This window comes from Podarcis cretensis, assembly GCF_951804945.1.
Source record: "Podarcis cretensis genome assembly, chromosome: 1".
NCBI classification, from domain to species: Eukaryota; Metazoa; Chordata; class Lepidosauria; order Squamata; family Lacertidae; genus Podarcis; species Podarcis cretensis.
In genome coordinates this window covers 95,214,837-95,237,851 of record NC_137170.1, presented here as the reverse complement: position 1 = coordinate 95,237,851, position 23,015 = coordinate 95,214,837, and the positions used below count along the sequence as shown (strand labels likewise).

The 23,015-nt window shown below is 39.8% G+C and overlaps 1 protein-coding gene and 1 long non-coding RNA gene across 16 annotated transcripts in view; one reads left to right on the top strand and one right to left on the bottom strand.

Moving 5' to 3' along the window:
* KALRN (kalirin RhoGEF kinase) overlaps window positions 1–23,015 on the bottom strand; it is a 492,818-nt gene that overhangs the window by 140,027 nt on the left and 329,776 nt on the right. For 13 of the 15 annotated variants that reach the window (XM_079992485.1, XM_079992495.1, XM_079992481.1 and 10 more), the window contains 9 exons: window positions 14,594–14,713; window positions 12,026–12,244; window positions 10,941–11,090; window positions 9,096–9,210; window positions 5,970–6,085; window positions 4,854–4,976; window positions 3,642–3,824; window positions 2,094–2,212; window positions 168–234 (listed from right to left, as the gene is read on the bottom strand). In XM_079992485.1, coding sequence (XP_079848611.1) covers window positions 168–234; window positions 2,094–2,212; window positions 3,642–3,824; window positions 4,854–4,976; window positions 5,970–6,085; window positions 9,096–9,210; window positions 10,941–11,090; window positions 12,026–12,244; window positions 14,594–14,713 — 1,212 coding nt within the window. The remainder of the gene's footprint in view (window positions 1–167; window positions 235–2,093; window positions 2,213–3,641; window positions 3,825–4,853; window positions 4,977–5,969; window positions 6,086–9,095; window positions 9,211–10,940; window positions 11,091–12,025; window positions 12,245–14,593; window positions 14,714–23,015) is intronic. The other 2 variants (XM_079992497.1, XM_079992502.1) reach the window with 1 other exon arrangement.
* On the top strand, window positions 6,038–8,083 carry LOC307226647. The gene is made up of 2 exons (XR_013843535.1): window positions 6,038–6,126; window positions 7,862–8,083. It is a non-coding gene; the product is annotated as an uncharacterized lncRNA (long non-coding RNA).

The following is a 23,015-nucleotide window of genomic DNA, read 5'->3' as shown; positions in this document are numbered from 1 at the left end:
CTGCACAGTACAGCAAACCTCCACACAGGACTCATCAACTATTACATCCAGGCAAGTTTATAATCCTTGAAAACCCTGCCGTAACTGAAGATTACAACACCACATCATGGTGGTAGTTATTATGACCACCAGCCATCAGAAACAGTACAGCATCTTTATAAACATACCTCTAAACATTCATGTAAATCCCTGACATAGGCCTTCTCAGTCTGAAGCAGTTCAGCCATGATGAATCTAGGAGCAGAAATGCATGGGAGTAAGTCTGTATATTAAACACAAACTCTCTCTTTGTTATATTCTTCGTAAGAAAGAAAGAAAAATACTTTCAATGTTACGTAGACCAATGCTATGGATATTTGCTGAAAGTAAGTGTACAGAATATTGTAGTCGTTATCTTTCTGGGCTGCCTAAATTACACATTGTAAATGAAAGAATAAAATATTGTTTATGTGACCATCTCATCATGTATTATAACATTTCAAGGTCATGGGTTCAAGCCCCACATTGGACAAAAGATTCCTGCATTGCAGGGGGTTGGACTAGATGACCCTTGTGGTCCCTTCCAACTTAACAATTCTATCATTTCCAAATTAGAAAAGCATTCATGTTAAGGGATGGAGGGATTACAAACTGGAAGTGTGGGGAATGCTTCATGCATGCAATAAGCAAGTGTGGACACTATTCCGCTTTCTCCAGTTTTTTGTAATGTATGAAAAGAGAACTTAAGTATCTCCTCTATGATGTAGTAATCAGCCTGGGACTGGTGATATCCAGTCAAATCCACGCTAAGCCACAAAGCACACTGGGTGACATTTGATTGCGCCAGACACTATCTCAGTTTAAGTTATCTCACAGAATTGCTGAAGAGATAACATTGGGGAAAGGAAATTGTGTATACTGCCTTGAGCTCTTTGGAGGAAAAGTGAGATATACTTTATGTTTCCTTGTATAAGACATCCCTATGTCTAAGACGCCGCCTACTTTGGGGGACCCCAAATTTAGAAAATGGGCATATGCACTATCTGTGTATAAGATGCCCCCAGATTTTAAACCTTATTTTAAAGTAAAAAAACCCAGTCTTATACACGTAAAAGTACGGCAAGTGTTAATAAGTAAATAAAATGTAATTCCTCAAGCCATTTCTCCCTTCCCATCAGTTTACATTAGTTCTTCGTCTCTAGCATATTTGTATTTTCTCCCTGATTATGGAAATACATTTAGAATGTATCATATCATGTTTGAACATTTATGTATTGTAGCCATCTCTGCATTTTTATGTAATTTGCATAATACTTGCATAATTCAATAAATTTCTAGAATCAAGTATAAATGTTGTTAATCTTGTTGTGGTTATTGTTGGAGGTACTGGTTGGTTGCTCGAGAGCAATCAAGCAGTATGCCTCAATAGTCTGTTCTAAAGCTTTCTTATTGGTGGTAAAAACCTTTAGAATGCAGAGCGCCTCTTTTCCATGTCTTGCTCATTCACTGGCAGAATCTGAGAGTGGGCAGTCCTTAAATCTTCTCCAGCAGAGTAGATTCTTGACCCCCAGTCTGTGCCTCCCCTCTCTGCACGAAAGCTTACTGCGCAAGGAAGGCTTGGGTAACGGGGGACCTCCCTCCTCCCCGCTTTGCCCAGGCAAGGTGTCCTGGCACCGCCTCGCCTCCTCCAAGCCCTGCACCTCCTCCCCACTAGAGCCATGGCTGCCTTCCTCCGCTGAGGAAGTGCTGCTTCCCACAATCTTTGGGGGCTCTCTGTAATCCATCCACCTTTTCCCCTCTTGCTCCTGAGCCGATGGCAGTTCCCTGACAGTTATATAAATATGAGTTTCTATCTTGATAAATAAGAATAAATTAGCATTTAGTTACACACACATAGAGAGAAAAAACAATTACGTTTTTAATTTATCAGGCATGGCCTTATCCCACATATCTTGCTTCTCTCCAAACTCTGGTCTTTTGTTTGCATAACATTCCTGCAAGGATATCTCACCTGCCTCACAAATAGGTGGGCTTGGTGAATTGTTCACATGGAACTGCTGCTGTTTGTCATTCATGTGCTATGTTTTGTGAGGTGCCCATTTCCTACCACTTACTCTTTCTTTCTGGCTGACTTCCTTTTTTCTTCATTAGCTTCGTGATTGGCATCACGCAGCTTCACTTCGCGATCTGACAGACTTGCTGGAATGATGTCTAATTCCAGGTCCTTGTTATCCTGAAAAAGAGTAGTGTTTTGGATTTAAAACACATTTCTATGTTTTGCAAAAGTAAGCATATCTACAAAGTGAAAGAAAAGGCTATAGGGCTGGAAGAAAGGAAAAGGAAAGGGAAAGGGAAAGGGAAAGGGAAAGGGAAAGGGAAAGGGAAAGGGAAAGGGAAAGGGAAAGGAAAAGGAAAAGGAAAAGGAAAAGGAAAAGGAAAAGGAAAAGGAAAAGAACAAACAACTGCACATACAGACCTACTAACGACTGGCTAAATGCATCACATATTTGGCAGGTGGTAGGAGGGTCCTTTTCCCCAACCAATTTGCTAGGCTTCATCAGTAACCCTTCCTCTCATTTGACTTCAGGAAGGGGATGGCTTTCCTCATGGGAATCCTGGGACACATCAGTGGTGGCAGCAAGCAGACACATTTTGTCTGCTCCGCAATATTGCCTCTGAGGCTTGTACTCTACTTTCCCCAAATGACAGCATTTGCTCAAATTTCATAAATGATATTTATTTGGTACATCTTTATTGCATTCTTCATTCAAATGAACCAGATCTGAATAAAAACACTGGCTTTGACCCCTGTGTGAGCAGAAGTACACTTTTGCTTGCACTAGATAAGTGCCCAATTTTGCCAATCCCCCCTTTCTGCTGCAGTCAGCTTCATGGCATCCCATCCTATTCCAGAAGGCCTCCCAATCTTCAGGAGCAGATTTTTAGGAGCCAAAATGGCCATAGCAAGAAGGTGACTGTCAGAGGAACTCACATATGGAAATTAGGATCCAATCCCTTTCTCACTTGAATGGTTCTGAAGTGAATTTTTGAGGCAATAACTAAAAGTTAACATTGCCCTGGCTTATACATGGTAACCTAAATCCGCTCTTCACATGTCCTGCTGGCCGTAACAGAATGGGCTGCAAAACAGTAGATTTACCCAGAATAGCAACCATTTAGCTCTGTGGGACTCAAGTCAAACATGTACATACACAAGGCCAGTGCCAGAAACATGAAAAGCCTTGTAACAGACCATGTGCAGCCCAGTAAAGTCTGCAGCTTTTCACAAGTAGCACCAGCTAGGAATTAATTACAGATTAATAATTGATTTGCCCTGCTATTTTGAATGAATTACCATTTTGTCTTATGTTGACTGATCATCATCTACATGAATTTATACCTGGAAGTCTACTTGATTACTCCTTATAGCAACTTCCTGGGCACCCAACCAATCATTCCCCTGTCATCTTGTCTAGCCTTTGTGTCACAAAGGAACAACTTTGTGTCACAAAATCCACACCTAGTGTGCTCTGTGTTATGCCACTGCAAGGTAAGGCTGGCTATGTAATGCATGAAAGCATTTTCACATAAGACAGTTCTAATTCCTCTTAGGTTTTTTCATTTCTTTAAAGTATGTCAGCAAAACATGTGACTTACAGTACCTCTGTATTGATTCCAAGAGCTTTTTCCAAAGAGTAGCGGTATTTCCCCATCCTCAGTGAAAAGTCCCGATAGCGTTTGTCGACGGTGGTAACCCATTTCCTAATTTCAGTGGCATGAGTATGCCCTTTCTCTACAAAGCTATCAGCCAGCTGAATGAGAAGCTTCACTTTCTCCTTGGTTTGCTGCCCAAAAGAGTTTTCCTTGGTTATCATATCTTCCATGGACATTTTGTTCAAATTTCATTCACATAATAACCATATGGACCTCATATTCTTCACAAGCATCACTAACACAAAATGTTCCTGAGATCTTTGGAGACATAGTGTAGGTGGAGTGCAATCTTTTCATTTATTATCTAAAATGGTTCTGAATTTCCCACTGCCACTCACTACTACTCAATGGAACTTAGTTGTTACAGGTTGCAATACTTTGCAGAATTGTTTGGGTCTGAAGCAATCTTTTGAAAGTGGCAATGTGAGCAGAGAGTGATAGCACCATTCTGCTTATGGGTGTTAATTTTGACCTGATTGGTCAGAATTTCTCTTCAAATGGACGCTGCGGCAGACAGGAATGAGATGAGCATGGGGATGTGGGTACAAAGTGATAGCAGGGAGACTGCAGAGCTTGATGTCCCCAAACAGGCAGATATTGCAATTTAGAAAACAAGGGCAGAATATTCTGAGGTCATTCTGAAGTTTGGTAGTTCTTCAGAAATAATTAATATCATTGGTCAGTATACAAAAGAACTCTGAAACTAGCTCCATTAGCAAAAGGGGGCTTTAGAGTTGTTTTCCTCAATAAATTGTTCTCCATGCCACATCACAAGCTCCTTTTGGATTTGAAGTGAGTTTTAAAAGACATCTGTGATAATGCATGGAGTGAGCTTCCAAAGGAAAACAGGCCCCTTCTGTGAGCCTGTGAGTCTGCAATCCTATATACACTCAGTGGGACTCGACACACATAAGATTGCATTATTAGTAATTTTTTTGGATCTCAGCCATAGAGTTCAGAATGGGGGGGGGGTTGCATTTATAACATTCAGAGCTATTAAATATATCATGTTATACATTTATTTAGTAATAAATGATGCATGTAGATAAGTAATAGTGTAACTGAGACTAAATCCTGTGAGTTGTATACATTTACTACATTTCTTAACTGAAACTACCATAGGAAGCTCATGAAATTATAAAATCAATAGAAGGGTTTACCTTGGCAGGTACTTTGAATTCTCCATATTCTTTCAGAAGTTCCTGAGTTTCTTCTGCTGATTCCCCCGTAGAGTTGTGAGTAGAAAGATAATACTCTCCTGTTTCCTGAATCCAGTCTAAGGCCTACAAATGGGAGGGTGGGGGACCAAATGAACAAAAACAAGGTGACTTGCTTTCACCCATGCAACCAGTTCTCATTGGCACATTTCAAAATTAATTGTTCAAATTCTATTGCAGTTGAAGAGCACCACTAGCCCTCAGAAAAGAAGAAGCCCGACAGGCAGGCCTAGGCCTCAAATTCAAGTCTAACAACACTTTACACAGTAAACAAGCAAGCAAAATGTAGCACAGTAGGGACTGATGGTCCACTGCCTTGAATTTTATGCGGTCACAGACACTTACACATGATATATTTTTCCTTGCATCTGGCAAAGCAGACTTGAGCTCACAGTAGCTGAAGAGGTAATAAATTTGTTAGTCTTTAAGGTGCTATGAGACTCCTTGCTTGATCTTGATCGTAGTAGTCTTGCAAGACTTCAGATCAGAGATGACTGCAGTGCAGACACAGTGTGAGAGGTTGCCAATGTTAGGCTTCTCGTCACATCTGCTTCCCCACCACCACCCCGAATATAGGCTCACCCTTCTTCTCCATCTACTGAAACAAGGAGAACTTCTGTTTTGCCCTACGACAGATGAGGTCTGAGACCAACTGCTAAGAGACCCAGGAAAGAAACAGGTGGGAGCAGTTAACAATTTCTCCCACAGCATTCAGCATATACAAGGCAAAATGTTTATTTCTGGTTTGCAGTCTGGCAGCCTTATTCAGGCCAATGGCCTATCCAGCTCACACTGTCAGTTTCAACTAGTGTCAGGTTTGAAACTAACTCTCCAGGGTCATTACCAGTGTTGGCTGATGCAAAGGATTGAACATGGCAGCTCATAAAAAAAATTTTCCAATCTTGATTGATGCAAAGGATTGAACATGGGGTCTCATAATGCAAAGTCTGCAGTCCCTGAGATACAACCCTTCCCACAACTAATCTATTACACAGTCCATTATTACCTGTCAGCCATAACAACAGAACAAGAGGGGAAAGCAGAGTTTTATTAAGCTACCTGCTTAGCACTACGCTCAAAGACCACATACTGCTGGCACTGATCTAATCGCCGTTTCTTCAAGGTCCAGAAGTGAAGAACTCTGTTCTCTCTCTGCAGCAGCTCACTCAGAATGGCTGCGGAGAAAAGGAGGATGGTCGTTACCCTCAGTGGCTCAGTGAGTACATGCAGACGCAAGTCAATGCAAATTCAACTGGCTACTCCATCACAGTGATATAAACTCCCTAGTATGAAGCACTTCAGAGTCAACTGAAAAACAACAACAAAATAGCAGAGAGTGGGCAGTCCTTAACACAAGGGGCTCACTAAGGGTGTGTGGACAAAAATCAACAGAAAAAATATTATATTCCCAACACATAGATACAGATAGAGTTCAGAGCACTTCAGACCACACTGTTCAAAGCCCAAGCAACGGGAGTGGGGGAATAATTACAAGTCATGCAGCTAACAACAGTTTAGATACCCAGTCATTAAATGTATCCTCATAAATGCAGAAGGAACAAGCACCATGCCTTGGTGCCAATAGTGGCCAGACTCACAAATGTCAATCTTGTACTTCCCACACTCACCTGCTCACTTATACAACATTTATTTGGAGCACAGTCAGTGATGTCTTAGGCCTGGGGTGGACATACTATACTAAAACAAAAGGTATTTGACGATTCTGCCATACAGTTCTATTCCAGAGAGGCATCTTTATTCTTTGTTCAATGGTATTACAATTTTAGGTCACCAAAGCCTCCCCTAAAATCAGTCCTATGAATTTTTCAGAATGCTCAGCTCACATTATTGATTTCTTAGAACTAAAACTCTGAAAGGTCGGCTGCAAGAGGTTCTTGTGGTACATATCCTTGAGCTGTCTCTAGACTCACAAATTAAACATTCCAACATGATTCTTTTGAGGTACAAGCAAGGACCAGTCCAGGACATTTTGGTGGCTAAGGGGGCAAATTCAACTCATATCCTGGTTCACTAATTAATAGGGGGGATTACCAACAGTTTCTTCTGTGCAAGCTTCAGTTAAATAAAATTCTATGGTGCTTGTGAAAGAGAATGCCCCACCTTTTTCTGTCTGTCACAGCCAAGCTTACTAATTAAAGCAACTAAGTGTATATCCCCTACAATGGTCTATTGATATTGGTTTTTTGTTTTGATCCTGAATCACAGAATCATAAGAGTTGGAAGGTACCCTAGGGTCATTTAGTCCAACCTTATGCAATACAGGAATCTCAACTTGCAGTCCCCATTTGAAACCATACTGGACCCTGCTTAGTTTTGTAAATGTGCTAGTATTTTTACTTTTATGATGTTATTGGTTGGTTTTATGTTTTTATATTGTTGTAAACTGCTGTGCTATATTTTTATGATACAGTGGTATAGAAATATATTTATAAAAATAATAAGAGGACCTATATCCGCTGTGTAAAGTAGCCTACTCTCCTTGCTTGCCTCCTCATAGGAAAGATCTTATGTCTTAAAATGACAATGTGAGAGGCTGCCTAAAGTTTATGTCTATTGCTTAACATGTATAAACAGTTCCATATATTTTAGTAAGCCTTCTCCCTAAAACTGTATCTTAAGAACCCAGCTTAATTGTGTGTGCATTTTTTTAAAAAAAGATACTCATGTATACGAGTGCAGACTTTTTTTGAGTTCTTGAGCAATATTAACCAAAGAAATATATATTTTTAAAGTACGGATTTTATGTTAGGCAACAGCATTTTCAACCCCTTTAGTGATAGCAACTGTATGGCACACTCAGTATCAAACTACATAATTATTATTGCCCTCCACAGTCATTGATCTGTTCTTTTCTACAGCTCTAAAAGTAATCCAATCAGAGATGAAAAATGGCTTAGTTCTGCAGATTTACTTTAGTTCATTTTTATCAGCTCCTCACAGAATCAAGGAACAGATTAGCAACTGGTGGATTACAGCTACAAAAGAAAGCAGGGGATGCATCACCCCAGACTCCTCCAAGAATGTATCATCACCACAGCAGCCAATGTTCATTTGAACATATGAAAGAGGCAAGCATAAGAAGGTCATTCTATTGGTCACTGTAGCTAAATAGCTAAGAAAGAGAAGCAGACATTGAACTCTGAGAAAAGTGACCACGTTGTGAATTTCAATTTTGGCTTGTCTTATCTTGGTATGGAAGCCTGATTAATACTCTGCAATAGCTCCAAATGCCAACAAACAAACAAACCCAGTATAATAACCAGTTCTGTCCTTGAATGTAGTATGAGACAGATACTTTCTGCTCACTGTTTCCTGAAGTGGAAGGAGTTAAGGGATAGTCCTTTTAACAGAAGGAAATACTATTTACTGCAGCTCTTTGTAGCTAAACTGCCCACATTTTCAGTCTTTCTCTCCCGCTCCCCACCGCCCCAAATTAGATTAGTAATTAATTGCTTTCAGATTCCATAACTAAGCTCTGAATCAGATGGGATGGTTTCTCTTTTACACCTGTAGGCAGTCTGGAAATAAGAAGGGATCTGTATATGTACAGTAACCTTCCTACAAATCCATCACTGCTCTCCTCTTACCTCTTTTGCTTTTAATTTTTTTTTCAAATGACTACCAGGGCATCACTTAGATCATGGGTAGTAAAATGAGATAGCTTAAAGAAGCTTGACCCTGCTATGATTTTAGTACCCACACCCTGACACATTTTGAAGTGGAGGCTTAAAGTATGGCTTGATATGAAAAAAGCACGTGATAGGTGTAATAGAGAATGGATCTTAATGACTACTACTTTAAAAAATACTCTAAACATACTAATAGGAGAAGTATTGCCTATAGATTTCATGGAATTTCTATTGTTCTAATGACAGATGATGGCACACTGGTAAATTTATATGCAAAACATTTCACTAGATCCACTCCTAAGATTTCTGAGCCAGCACAGAAATGAAAAAGATGCTGCCATTTTCATACCATCTGCTTGTATTCTAATCTTATTCTGTTCAGCAGAAAAGGTGCACCTGTAATTATTATGTGGCAAATTTAATCCGGTGTAAGGAAGCATCAGTGGTGAGCACAAGCGTCATCCATGGGTGTGTGGTATATTTCTAAAGCCAAGCTGCCATTCCATTAACGCATCTCCCAAACAAACACACTGACCTTTGACTTGTTGCTCAGGTCCCCTCGTGTGGCTCACTCCCCCTGGCATGCTGACGTTGTTTCGGTGAATATACTTGAGAAACACTTCTGCATTCCTTCGTGCTAGTGTGCAGGCCTGTGGGCAGTAAACAACACCCCCCACCCCCAAGCACAACAGTTACCCTTTTGACAAGTGAATCAGAAGAATAAAACACAGAGGAACCACTGAACTGTGACATGAGCTTCTCTTCTCATTTGACCTCTGAAGGATGTTGACGTGCATGAGAAAACACTGAGAAACTCAGACTGCAGTCACACACATCCATCATCTTGGGAATGGGTATGATATGAGAAAAAATGCTATGTGGAAAAAATTGGCTGATTCCAGTAGAAAAGCAAAAGCGTAACACCGCTAGTGGGAGATTGTACATCTTGATCTTTATTCCAGAAGGTGACAGTTGATTTATTCTGGAATGCAGTCTTTCAAAAACATACCATTACATTATATGTATGCAACTTTGAAAAGCAAAGGTGTTAAGAATTATTTAACATTTATATATAAGCTATGGGTTGCTGAGGTGAGGATCTAGGGATACATGGAAGAAAGGCCAGTCACTTTTTGCCATTGCATTCCTGCAACAGAATATACAGCGGCCAGGAACTTGTCCTTATCCTTGCCATATCCTAGTCAGAACAATTGTTAATATACCACAGTACCATGTATCCTAGAGACAGCCAATGCGGTGTCTTCCAGATGACAGTGGCCACTCCCAACAGCCCCAGCCAGCATGGCCAGTGATCAGACATGGTGTGAGTTCTAATTCAGCAACATCTAGGGTACCACATTGTCTGTTCCCCTGGTCAACCCTGCCTGGCATCAGTTCTCGTAAGTCAAAAGGTAGTGATCTTTTCCAGCTCTGAATTCCTTTTAACTAGCAGTTCCTGGAATTGAATCATACTACTGTCAGCATGTAAATCATGTGCTTGAACTTTTCCTCCTACTGCAGCTACCAGTACTTTGAGCCAGATAAATGAGATCTGGGAGAAAGGGAAACAATAAGGGCAGGAAGAAAAGATGCACCTTGAGTTCTTTACCCTTTCAATGTGAATGCTGCTTAGAAGACCATGGGCAGAAGAAAACAGTTGTTCCTGCCCTCGCATCTACCCAGAAACAAAACCAAGTACTGATATCTGCTCAAAGCCACATTATCTCATGCTTGGTTAGTAGGCCTCTACTCCTTTTTAATGCCAAAGAGCAATGAAACATTCCAAACCCTTGTCTCTCCATCTGCTAATTGTACCTGGCCTTTTGCAACACTAAAGAGTTGGCTCAAATGAGGCACTGGAATCCAGTGCACAAGGCACTGCCCACATGAGCAGGCTATTCATGTGAAGGATGTAAAATTAGCACAGCAGATTAATATGAGCTCTTGTGTTCCCTTCCATGAATTGAAAAAAAATCACAAGTTGTAATTTCTTTTCAAGCTGATACATGCTGGTTGGTCCCACATTACACTGCCTGTGGAAGCAGCCACTTGTATGGGCAGAATATCCATTTTTGTAGTGTTGGAACTGACTGTCAAAATGAGGATGAGGGGAAGGGAGGAATTGGGAAATCTCTATTCTGGAGAAAGATTGTGCAAGTTGTCTACTCATAAAACATTTAGAGAAAAGCTACACTATGACTGCATGCAAAAACTGTGTTGTTCTTATGATTCCCATAAAATTATATTCAGGTATGTTCTATATGGAAATGACTGTGCACAGAACATCATCTGCATGCTCTGCTGACAGGTTTCCACCACAGCTATTTTCAGTTACCAAAAAATAAAAACAACTACAGAAAAGAGGAAGGCTACAACAGACCTTGAGAAAGGCTTCTTTTTGTTCCAGATGTTTGCTGATTAAGGGGATGACATGGTCTATTTCAGATGCTGGTCCAAGCTTATCCCGACCTCCACACCAGTCTTCATCTCTTCGATATTCCTGTTCCAAACTCTCTAGCACACTGCAAACCTGAGGCATAAGAACACAGTACTTCAGCTATAAAAGCTACATCCAGAAACATAGAAAAACTACTACAAGTCCATTAACCTATAAAGCTAACAAAAGACAAGAAAAGGAGAGATTCACAGACAAATGTTATATGGGCTTCATAACTCAGAACATATTAGTTTGGGAAATATTAATTGACCTTTTAAAGAGAAAATTCCAACCTAATTTGCAGACCCTGTAGCTGATGAAGCCTATTGCCTAATGAGGATTTTTAATGATGCAGAACTTTAGGATTCCAAGTTGTGCTAAAACTACAGAAGAAAAATAATATATTGATTTGTAGGTTTGAGACTCACCTGGTCTCATGAAATGGGCTCTTTGTCTGCCCAGCTGACAATGGGGCAACAAGTCAGCATTTGGCAGCTATGGTGCTGAGCTAGCCAGTTCTCTTATTTGTGAATCAAGGGCATCAAATTTAGGACTGATGCCTTGGAAATGGCTTGAGATGTATTTTAATTGTTTAGGTTATTGTGCTCAAACCATGCAGGAAAATCCTAGGTCGCAGGTAGTTAAGTTATTCATACAGAAAATTCATGTATCGGCAATACAGTCTGAATTGATGTTGACCACACCCACTGTCAATGCACTTTCATATAATACATTGAACAACAATATGCATCCATTGTGGAGAAGGCTGAGCCAAAAGCTTAAAATTTGTTTTGGCTCAAAACTTTGGAGGTTTGGAGGGGATCCCAAATCTTGGGATTTGTAGTTAATGAATCTCAATCTAGGACTATGTAAGATTCAGACAGCATCAATGAATATGTGGGCAATATAAAGATGTGGCTAGCTCAGAGATTTGAAGTCACAGCTGCCCTAAATAAAATGTTATGACAATGAATACTATGGGATTTTTTTTAATAGTTACAAGTATCACTGCACATCATTCGGCTCACCTGCTCTGAGGTTTTATAAAAAGCGACAGATGCATTAACCAGCTTCAGCCTGTCTTCCATCTTCAACATTAGTTGCTGCCAGTGCAGTGCCACCTTTTCTGCACATTCCCTTATGGCATCAGCATCGTAGTGCCCAGCCTGCAGCAATACCTCTGCCTTCTGCTGCACCTGGAGGGCACTCTGGTGCGTCTTCTGCAAGGAAGTGGCATGAAAGAGGGACTGTGTATGAGGGGAGGAAAGAGAGATTTGTACAGATGTGCCAGACATATGGTAAAAAGAGGTGAAGTGAAGCGTGAGAATGAAAATGCGAGAGAATGAAACATTTTTAGTGTTTTCCACAACCAACATATTCTCTTTAGTAAACATTTTGCAGATTCATACGGGCATATTTATTCTTATTCCTGATTTATTACCAATATTTATACCCCATTCTTCTACGAAATATTCAAGGCAGCTTTTAAACAAAGGTAACACCGGCCTTATTAATAATTTCCACTACACTTCTAATGCAGTCACTGCTTTAAAATCTTTGTTATTTTCCCTCCTCACAACCCTGGAACATACAACACTATTAGGACCATTTTAAGAAAGATAATTTAGGAAGTATGGCCACAATACAGGTTTTGTTCATTGCAATAAATCAAGCCTTTTAAACCCCTAAACTTGAAAATTAGTTCAAGAGTTGCTCCTAACATGATGTTGAATTGCATAGTACATAAAAAGCAGTAACCCCCCACCCCATATATACATACACGTTCTGAAAATGCCCAGATACCATTAGTTGGGGGTGGCTGCCCAGATGATAATGAGAATGCTTGTTTTAAAAAAAGATGTCAAAGAATTTGCAATGGAAACCCCACCAACAGTTAGACCTTCCCTGCCTCACTGTATGCTTTTCTGGATACTAGTTACATGCTGAGATTTTAAGGACCATCAGTATTTAATCTGGTATTCCCATCTCTGAACAAAATTCTTTTCTCCCATTGGCAGCGTGAGAACCTATGTCTCACTGTGGGCCTCTTAGTTAATACCAAGTACAAGCATCTCTGAAGTGTGGAAAGCTGTGCTAACAGGAAATGTGTATTCTGCTCCACAGAGGTGCCTGGTTAAGGCTGCCAAGATGCAGCTGAATGGTAACCTCCTCCGCTGGATGATAAAAGGCTTCCCTTCCCTTTGGGGTTTGCCAATATGGCAGGATAATGTAAAGTCTTGTCAGATGCTCATTAAGAAATGATTAATAACTCTACAGAAAAGTGACTTATTTATTCCCGTTATGGGAAGTTTCAAGAACATCAACAATGGTCATATACCAAGACAATGCTAATTTATTTCAGATTAATCAGAAGAGGGGGGAAATACAATTTCCTGGTTTGTTTGTTTTTAATTTACGGTATTTTCACATATGACGATAAAAATCGCTTTGGACCCACCCCTGTTGAGCGATTTGTGTGCATATGTGACTGCTACTAATGTGAGAAAAAACAGACTTTAAAACACCCACCCAGGATGACTATTCTAGCCCAACTTGACATTGTATTTTGCAGATGGGAATTAAAAAAAGAACCACCACCACCATCATGGTATCATGTTATTACAACCACTAAAGTGAATAGTCACTTCTAGTACCTCTGATTCCATCCATAAGCAAATGCTGGAGTGGAAAACTCCAAACTTCTAAGTAACAAGGGTTATCTAATGCAGAGAAATGGCTATCTCTTGACCTTGCCTACATTACAGGGTTACTATGAGGATAAATGGAGGAGCATGGAGAACTATGTATGCTGCCTTAAATTCCTTAAAAGAAAGGCAGGATATAAACATAATAAATAAATGGCAATTGTTTCCAAGTGACTAATACAGCAGGGTACATACTGCTCTCCTGCTTTTGACTATCTGTCCCAGTCTTCAAGCCAAGGGTGAGGAACCTGTGGACCTTCAGTGTTGCTGAACTAAATAATGACACAATTTATGCTCTCTGCATACTTCTTTGGCCCTCACATATTCATTCCAGTCAGTGCCTATTTAACCTCTGAACTTTTGTTCTGCTGCAACAAATCAGATTGATGCTTTGACAGGCCTCTGTATGTGCATAAATGCACCCTTAACCTAATTCCTCTCTAACCAACAAAACAAGCCTGTAAGAGGATAAGAGGTTTCTATCAGTAGTATTGCCTATCAAAACCTAAAAGCGCCCATTGCAGAGGTAGATAGAGGTGCTATTCAAGTTTTGTAAAGGCTTAAAAGAAATCCAATGCTCCAATCTTTAAGTTCACTTCCATGAGTATTTGCCTTTTGGGGTGTTAGTTTATATTTCTGCTGAACCATTTGCAAAGAATTACAAAGGTGGTATGGGAAATGAGCAGCTTCTTCATGTATTGTGATTTTTGTCAAGTAACAGGAAAGCTTAGCTATTGATAGTAAATTATCTGTTACAATTGTAGTCTCCTCCCACTGTTAAATAGCATCTTGTTTTTATCCCCTTGCACTTTCATCACCATTAAATTTCTGCCCAAGGAGGTGGCCTCATGTTTGCGGAAAGGGAAATCCAAACGTGCCTATTATGGTTACCTCTATGGCCAGCTGGAACTGCTCATGCTCTCTCTGGAGCTGCTCAGCTTCTGACAGTGAACTTGCATTGACAAGGCTGGCATTGAGCATTGATTCTCCATTCCGGATCCAGCCAAGGACCTGCCAGAAAAGAAAGAAAGAAAAGACACCTTGAATGATAACCACTATAAATATTATTTTTGCTTATGGAAACTCAATATTTGTGCATATGCAGCATCTACAGTTTACCTACGAACAATTTTTCTCCCCTGAGATGGGCCAAATCTCAACAAAAGTACCTGCCCTGAGTTGGTTTTGGCATACTATTTTAATATTTTATTTAATATTTTAAAGAAATATTCCTGCTCTACTTTCTCTGCTATTCATGAAGTCTTATACTGTTACTTTAAAATATGTAAGGTCCTATTTGGCTTTTAGAAAATGTTAATATATGGATGAAGGAACCATGAGAATTGAAAATCAATAAACAGGTATCTTTTATTTGCTTCTTTGATGCCAGCTGTTTAGCATTTTGGCACTACATCTTAAATGTACATCTTTGTACCTCTGAGGCCTAGAAACTTACTTTATGATTTTAATTGAAAATGAGATTCTTCAGATTTTAATAAGAGCCCGTGGGTCACATAATAGCTTCAGGCACCACACGTGGCTCACTTGCCAGATGTCATCCATTGCTTAATGGGTAAGAATGCAACTTAATTCTGAACGCAAGTTCCCATGCTGAATATTTACACTTCTAGATATATTTTCCCAGTACTTGCTAGAATATTACTACAATAGTTGGAAACAGTGCTGCATTATTTTCAAAATGCTGAGTTTCTTTTTCTTTTTCTCTTTTGTCTATACAGATTCATCCATTTCACAAACAGAAACAGCCTATCTTTATTTCATGATCAAAAGTGTTTATTAGCTACATGGCTTTGAAATCCAATGGCTTCTGTTCAATATTCTCACTAGCAGCCCTACTGCAATCCCCTTCCCAGCTGAGACTCATGGAACTACTCCCCTAGTACATCATATATTGCTCTCATCACCACAATTTACCATCCTTAAAGAAATCAGTTGTCATTAGAAACGAAAAGAAGTAACTAGTCCATATGTTTCAATTACACCTGTTTGCATGGAGGCGCTGACTGCAGATTCTGCAAGTGGGGTCTTCAAGAAATCCATCACCACCCCTACCCCGCCATCCAGTTTAATGCCAAATTTGATTTAATTGGTATCACATTCCACAAAAAGCAACAAAAAACCCCCCAAAACTATTGGGGTACACTAGGCCTCACAACATTAACTTAAATTCCTCTGTAAAGAAAGTTCTATAAAGAAAATAAGGGAGATGCATAGGTGAAAGACTAGGCTCACAGAAAAAACAAGGAGAAAACAAATCAGAAAACCACCAAAATGCCAGGTGAGTTACTGAATTCAAAGTAAATAATGGAAGGAGTCCAATGTATCCCAATAGCAAACGTTCTAATTTACCCCTACAAAAAGATACCTCAAGAAATTTCCACCACCTCAAAAATATCTATGATAAATTAGAAACAACTCTTGAAAATTTGCATTATGAAATCATTTAAAACTTCTATGTAAAGATAAATCCAGTTTGGGACAGAATTTAACCCTAAGGACAGAATCTGTTTTTGAGGTCCAACTGACCTGTGCAGCACTTTGTAGTGGGTTTGCTTTGTACATACAGGATGGAATGGAATTGGGGGTGGGGTATGTTTTCTTAAAAAATGAAAGCGTGGGGAGAGATATAATACCAGATAACAACTGATTCCAAATTGTTGAGGAATACATGGAGTATGAAATGATTCAAGTTAGCTAAAAAGTTTTATAAGTATTTCAAACAGCTTCTGAGTTCCACAATAACTCCATTAGGTTGGGGTTTTCTTTGTTTTGTTTTTTTGGTGGAGGGCATTAATGTAGCTTCTCTCTATCTCACCACCAGCACTGCTATTGCAGTTTTTTTACTATGTGAGCCTACAGTTAAGCACAACTAATCAATACCAAGAATATGAAACTCTGTGTCTAATTGCCAGCTACTTGGTGATCAATATCTTTTCTGCATCACCAGCTTCTAACTGTCTGGCTTGTTACTGACTTAAACAGACAAGAAGTGTAAATAACACACTGAACAGGATTACAATATAAATTATCCCAGATCACCTTCAGTCACCAAAATCAGGGCCAGTTCTGAGAATCAATCTGAAGTCACTAAATGCAGTCTGGGATAAGTTTATAACCCACGGCTTACAGAATACAGGCCACCAGTGCCAGATCATCTGCCTACAGTATTAATTGATTTGTTTACACTGATAACCTTTTTAAAAAATGTCTTTTTACATAGCCCTTAAACTGATCCCTACAAGCAGATGGTCTGGATTAGTGAGAGTCTAGAATAAACATTTAATGAGGACTATAGAATTGAATGAAGGGACGCAGGTGGCGCTGTGGGTTAAAGCCTCAGCGCCTAGGACTTGCCGATCGAAAGGTTGGCGGTTCGAATCCCTGCGGCGGGGTGCACTCCCGCTGCTCGGTCCCAGCGCCTGCCAACCTAGCAGTTCGAAAGCACCTCCGGGTGCAAGTAGATAAATAGGGACCGCTTACCAGCGGGAAGGTAAACGGCGTTTCCGTGTGCGGCTCTGGCTCGCCAGAGCAGCGATGTCACACTGGCCACGTGACCCGGAAGTGTCTCCGGACAGCGCTGGCCCCTGGCCTCTTAAGTGAGATGGGCGCACAACCCCAGAGTCTGTCAAGACTGGCCCGTACGGGCAAGGGTACCTTTACCTTTACCTTTTTCTAGAATTGAATTAACTATTGGGAAACATATTGTGTAGAGAGACCTACCAATGCAAGGTGAGGGTTAAAAAAAAAAAGGAAGTGAGTTCAACAGTGATTTGAGTAAGTACAATCAGGAGAGATTTTAGTTAAAAATACGTAACTGAAAGAGCATAATGTGGCTTCTCCTAATGATGGTCTGGTACCCTCCCAAAAGGAACATTAGTTTCAGTCACCAGAATGTGATTTAAGGAAACTCTTAACTTTGGGGAGTTGAAACAAAAGAGGAACATGCACTCCTATTTTCTGTTGTATGTGGGCAAGCAATCCCATTCCCTTTTCTGTTGAAACTGTTTCACACTGACAGGATTATACCAAATTTATGGAAAATGTATCTTAAAGAGCAAACAAAGCAAAATGAGAAGCCACCATCAGCACATGCGTGCATGCACACACACACACACACACACACACGCACACACCACACGCACACACACATTCTGGCCAGTTGCCAAAAGAATATTGTCATGATTAATTCCCCCCCCACACACACAAAATCACCTGGCATGCATAAATGGAGGAAGCTGCCTCAGACCATTGGTCTATGTAGCTCAGTATTGTCTACAGTGAGTAGCAGCAGATTTCCAGGGTCTCCAAGAGGAGACTTTCCAAGTACTGCCTGCAGATGACAGATGCCAAACCTGGAACTCTCTGCATGCAAAACATGAGGTCCACCATTGAGTTATAGTCCCTCACCGCAACTTTGTGCAATGCAGCCCCAACACTAATGCTAATGCTAATGCTAATAATAATAATACTTTAAAAACACATTCTGAAAAGGTAGTTTTGAGCAATACTGTGTGTGTTTAACCACCCACTATTATCCAAATCACATACTTTCTATAAAGCCATTGGGCAAGTATTTGAGTCTTGTAACAGTGATGAAGCACTACACCCAATTCTTTGTTCAAAATGTACACCAGCTGTTTTTCTTTTCTTTTTTTAAAAAGAAAGAAAACAACTTCAGATCTCCAGTGCACACACAATTGTGCACAGTGTATACCTGACCCCTAAAATGTAGACTAGCGATCAGCACAGCAGCCCATTTTATTTTAATTTTACACCTGCCTGTTCTAGCAACAGGAAAGGCAGCTAAATGTTGCATGCAACTGCAAAATTGGTTGGTGACCTTAGCAACATGGAGTGGTGTTGTGGGTCATTCTTCACTTTTACACATGTTGACAAAACCTCAAGTTGCCATTGCATGTGTGCATAATACATAAAAATGACACTTCAACTCCCCACTTTTTAAATAGTTGGTGCAGTTCTCAAGCCAATGATATTTAGATACAGTACATAGGATGACTGCAACATTCCTCCCCCTTCCTTATATACATTCCATTGTTTAAATGTAGAATACATAACACTTGGATTAGTCTTGATCTACCACATATTGATACCTGACCTATACAGTTGGGATGTAGGCTTGATGCAACAAAACTGTGAGGAGTCATACACTATCATTTTTCACTTGCTAGATAATTTGCACTTGCATCAGGAATTGTACATTTGACATAGCCTAAGAAGAAATGAGGTGTCATTTCATGAGAGCAAACTGAAACAGACGATGATCTACTGTGACAATTTGACTTTCTTCATACTGCAAACTGCTTTGGGCCAATGCATTCATAGACAATAGGCCTTATATATTACAAATGATGGATTTTGAGATGTATTTGAGATGGATTTTGAGATGTATGATACTTTGGCTGTATGGCTACCTTAACACAAAAGTGCCATTATTTCACCCAGCGTAGTAAGAGAAACACCATGGTGCATCTGCAACAGCAAAACCAGATGCCTTCATCTGCCCCAGCTGCAACAAAACATCTCTCTCCTGCATCAATTTCTACAGCCACAGCAGGCACTGCAAGCTTCCAACAGTATGACTTCACCCTCAAAGGTACACTCCTCCCAAGACAGATGGATGTCAACAACAGTAAGAGAACCACCTCCAGGGGATGAAAACTGAAGCCAAGAATGGTTTCACATGACTCAGGCCATGACACTACATACGTGTGCCAGGAGTAAGTCCCACTGAAGTCAGCAGGGTTAACTTCTCCCAAGCATAGGATTGTGCTGTTAGTTGTGGGACAAATGCCACTAGTGGCCAGAATGAGAAATTTGTTCTGCTACACTACAACAACTCCTTTATGTTCTGATGAGCCTTTAAGCAAATGGGATAAAGGAATTTGCAGTTACTCATCCACATTTTCTAGAGACATTAATTACTCTTTACATCATCTTGGAAACTTAATACATGTCCTCCTTTGCAAAGCTCCTCGTAAATGAAATTTGTCTGGAGGATTCAGGGATAATAGTGATTGTGCTGATCATCATCATCATAGGGTAGAGCATTTAAGCTACTACAATTAGGAAATGTTACAGTAATCTCCTAAAGGGTTTGCTGAAAAACGAAGGAATAGGGATTAACCTCTTTCCTATAGCTTTGTATATCCATCAAGTACCTTTTCCCATTCTCTCTGGGAATCTCCCATGAAAATCCAGGCATTAGCTTAATTGCCATAAACACAGTAAGAATAGGGACAATTGTGCAAAGACGTTCCAGCATTAGGGCTGGCCAAGGAAATGAGGCACATCAACCCAAATCTCTCTCATCTATCTGCTGAGGAGGAGGCTGAATCTTCCCTCAAGGTTACAAATGTTGGTACAACTAAGGAGGCCAGGATTAGCAGATTTAACCTTTAAATATAAGTGTTGGAGACGTTTCCATTCCATCATCCAGAGTTTGAAAATTTGGGCTCAGTGCTTCTACGTACATGTGCCGCAGTGTACCTTTCCTTTGTTAAGGTGAAGTGAGGTGCTTGTCCTCCATTGGACAGAGTACCTAGAAAATGAGCTGTGTAACTCCCCCACCCTGGGTACTTTATTTATTGATTTACAGTATTTACATACTGCCTTATAACAAATGACACTGGGTACTCCTTAATAAAAAGCCACGTACTTGCAGCTGGATATCGCTTTGTGCAGGCTAACAGCATCCTCCAGGCTCTATAGGGAACCAAACTAGCTTGTATCACTGAGATTGAAAAGGGTGAACTGGATGGAGTGTGTCTGATTTGCCTGCCTGTTTACCCTCCCTGCTGAAATATGAAAAGCCCCATCAGTGTTGGCATTCTGCTGCCTTCTGAAAACAGACCTGTAGTTTTAACTGTTTTTAAGTGTTTTAATTTGTGTGTTACGCTTTTTAATTGCTTGTTTTATTGTATACTTTAAGGATGATTTAATATTGTTGTGTATTTTAAGTATGTATTAATTTAATAGAAGCCATTTTGAGATATAAGTGGTATACATATAATAATAAGCATTAATAATACGGTGCAGCACCAATATAAAGAAAAATGTTTATATTAGAAGAAAAATGCACAGAAATGTTATCAATTTGCACTCAGACTTTTAAAGAAATTGCTAGCTGAACTTACAATTGGAAAAATAAGAACCTGAGAGAAACCAAAACTGATTTGTTAACTCATCCTTAAATACACCACAAATAATAGGTAACAAAACAATGACTTCAAAAGCCCTTTTAGCATTAACCTCATAAATTTGGATCTTGGGATGTGGCTGGAAATCAGCATTTATATGCATAAATAATATGTATCTCATTACACAAAATGCTTGTTAGCTGGCACAGGCTCCTATGGTGTTAACATGCATTTAACAAGAAACTATGTATATGGATTAATGCATTCCCCAGATACTTCTCTGATCACCACTTTCAATGAAGTAACAGATATGCCTATTATCTCTAAATGCACAGACAAACTAACAAAGGCAGTAACCTTTAGGCAGACATTTCATCCAAATTGAAGATTTTATCAGTTTTTGGAGACATTAAATATCTCAGGATTTAAGTGGAGCCTGAAGACCCATAGAAAAGCACTAAATAATTTTCTTTTTGATGAAAAAGCAGAATAATGCTGTGGAATGCTCAGAGTCAAGTCAGCTCCTGTAGACGGAACAATTTCAATATAAGCAAGTTTTCAAGAATCGTAATTGCTCTTGCTGCAATAACTGGTTTTAATTCTGACTTTTTCTGCACCGATATCAGGGCCAAACTACACATGATGCTTATGACATACTTTGCCCTTGAGTTCAAGCTTTTGCTTTCATAAATTGCCAGTGTGGGGTGTCTGATCAAACCCTTTAATTCTTTGCTTCCCTCACTGCAATCTTGATCTGTATAAGCCCTGCCTGCCCCACACCAACAATTTATATAGGGGAGCATTCTGACTGAGACAATTTGAATACCCCCCAAACATCTGGGAATACTCCCAGATGTGGGACCCCTCATTCAGAATGAGACCATGGTGGACAGCAAAGGGCTCTGATATGCCAAGGTCCTGATATGGATTTGGCTATCCATTATAGCAATTTGGGCAGGAAGAAGTTTACACTCTTGGGCAAACTATGTGATAAACATCACACATAGCTTGGTCCTCATTTCTACTGAAATAGCTACATATTAGAAGAATGCCTCCCTGGAAGTTATGGTGGAAAATAATTTTACACCAAAAAACTTTATCAATATCATCATCACCATTATTTCAGTTTTCTACATATAGCATCCAAGGTGGCTAACAACAATCATAACAAAAATACAATAAATCAGTTTTTTTAAAGAACATCCAGTAATACTAAGATAAAACAAACGAGAACACATAAAAATTGTAAAGATGAGAAATAAACCCGAAGTAAAACATCAACAGGTTAAAGCCCTGTTTTTTGTTTTTTTTAAAAAAAGGTATTTGCCTAATGGCTGACTAACCCCCTAGAGAAGACTAGGCAGGAATTTCAAAGGTGCACCAGTCTCAGCTATGCATAACCACTATTTGCCACTGCTGAAATCTGGGCATCCAGGCTCAGTGACAGAACCATGCTGAATCTCTATTCCCTGATCTGACATTCTAGGAAGCACTAAATTTTTGACACTTCAGTGCCTCAGTTTTGTACTGTAATATTTCACACCATGGTATTCTTAGACCTCTGTTTTTGATCTGGTTTGCAGATGAAAGACTAAGCAGTCAAAGATGCTATAAAGGGACAGAACTGGGAGTAGTCAGAAGTAGCTGGGGGGGGGGGCAGACATATTTGGTGGCAGCCCAAGCAAAGTCTTCCATTTGAAGAAAGTGGAAAACTACTGGGCAGGACAGTTTGGAGAAACAAACAACTAGATGATATGTAGATAATGGTAGAAGGCACACCCTTAATTATCTCTCTCTGCCTTAGCATAAGAGAATGTGAAAAATCAGCCACCTATTTTATTAAGTATTCTACAGTGAGAGTCAGCCCCCATACACATTACACATCCTTTATATCTAATTACTCCAAGTTTCAACTCATTGCCTTAACATCCAAGCCAATGGCATGTACTGTTGAAAAAGGAAAACTTTCCAAATGAGAGAGGGAAGAAAAAAACAATTTCAGATATTTCCAAGCACCATTATGTTAAAATGCAACCACATGTAGGCATTCTAGAGCTCTCCAGACTTTCTACTGTATCAGCAAAAGTTGAGTTGAGTAAGCACCAGGTATTGCTTGGTGGCTCTAATCCTAAGAG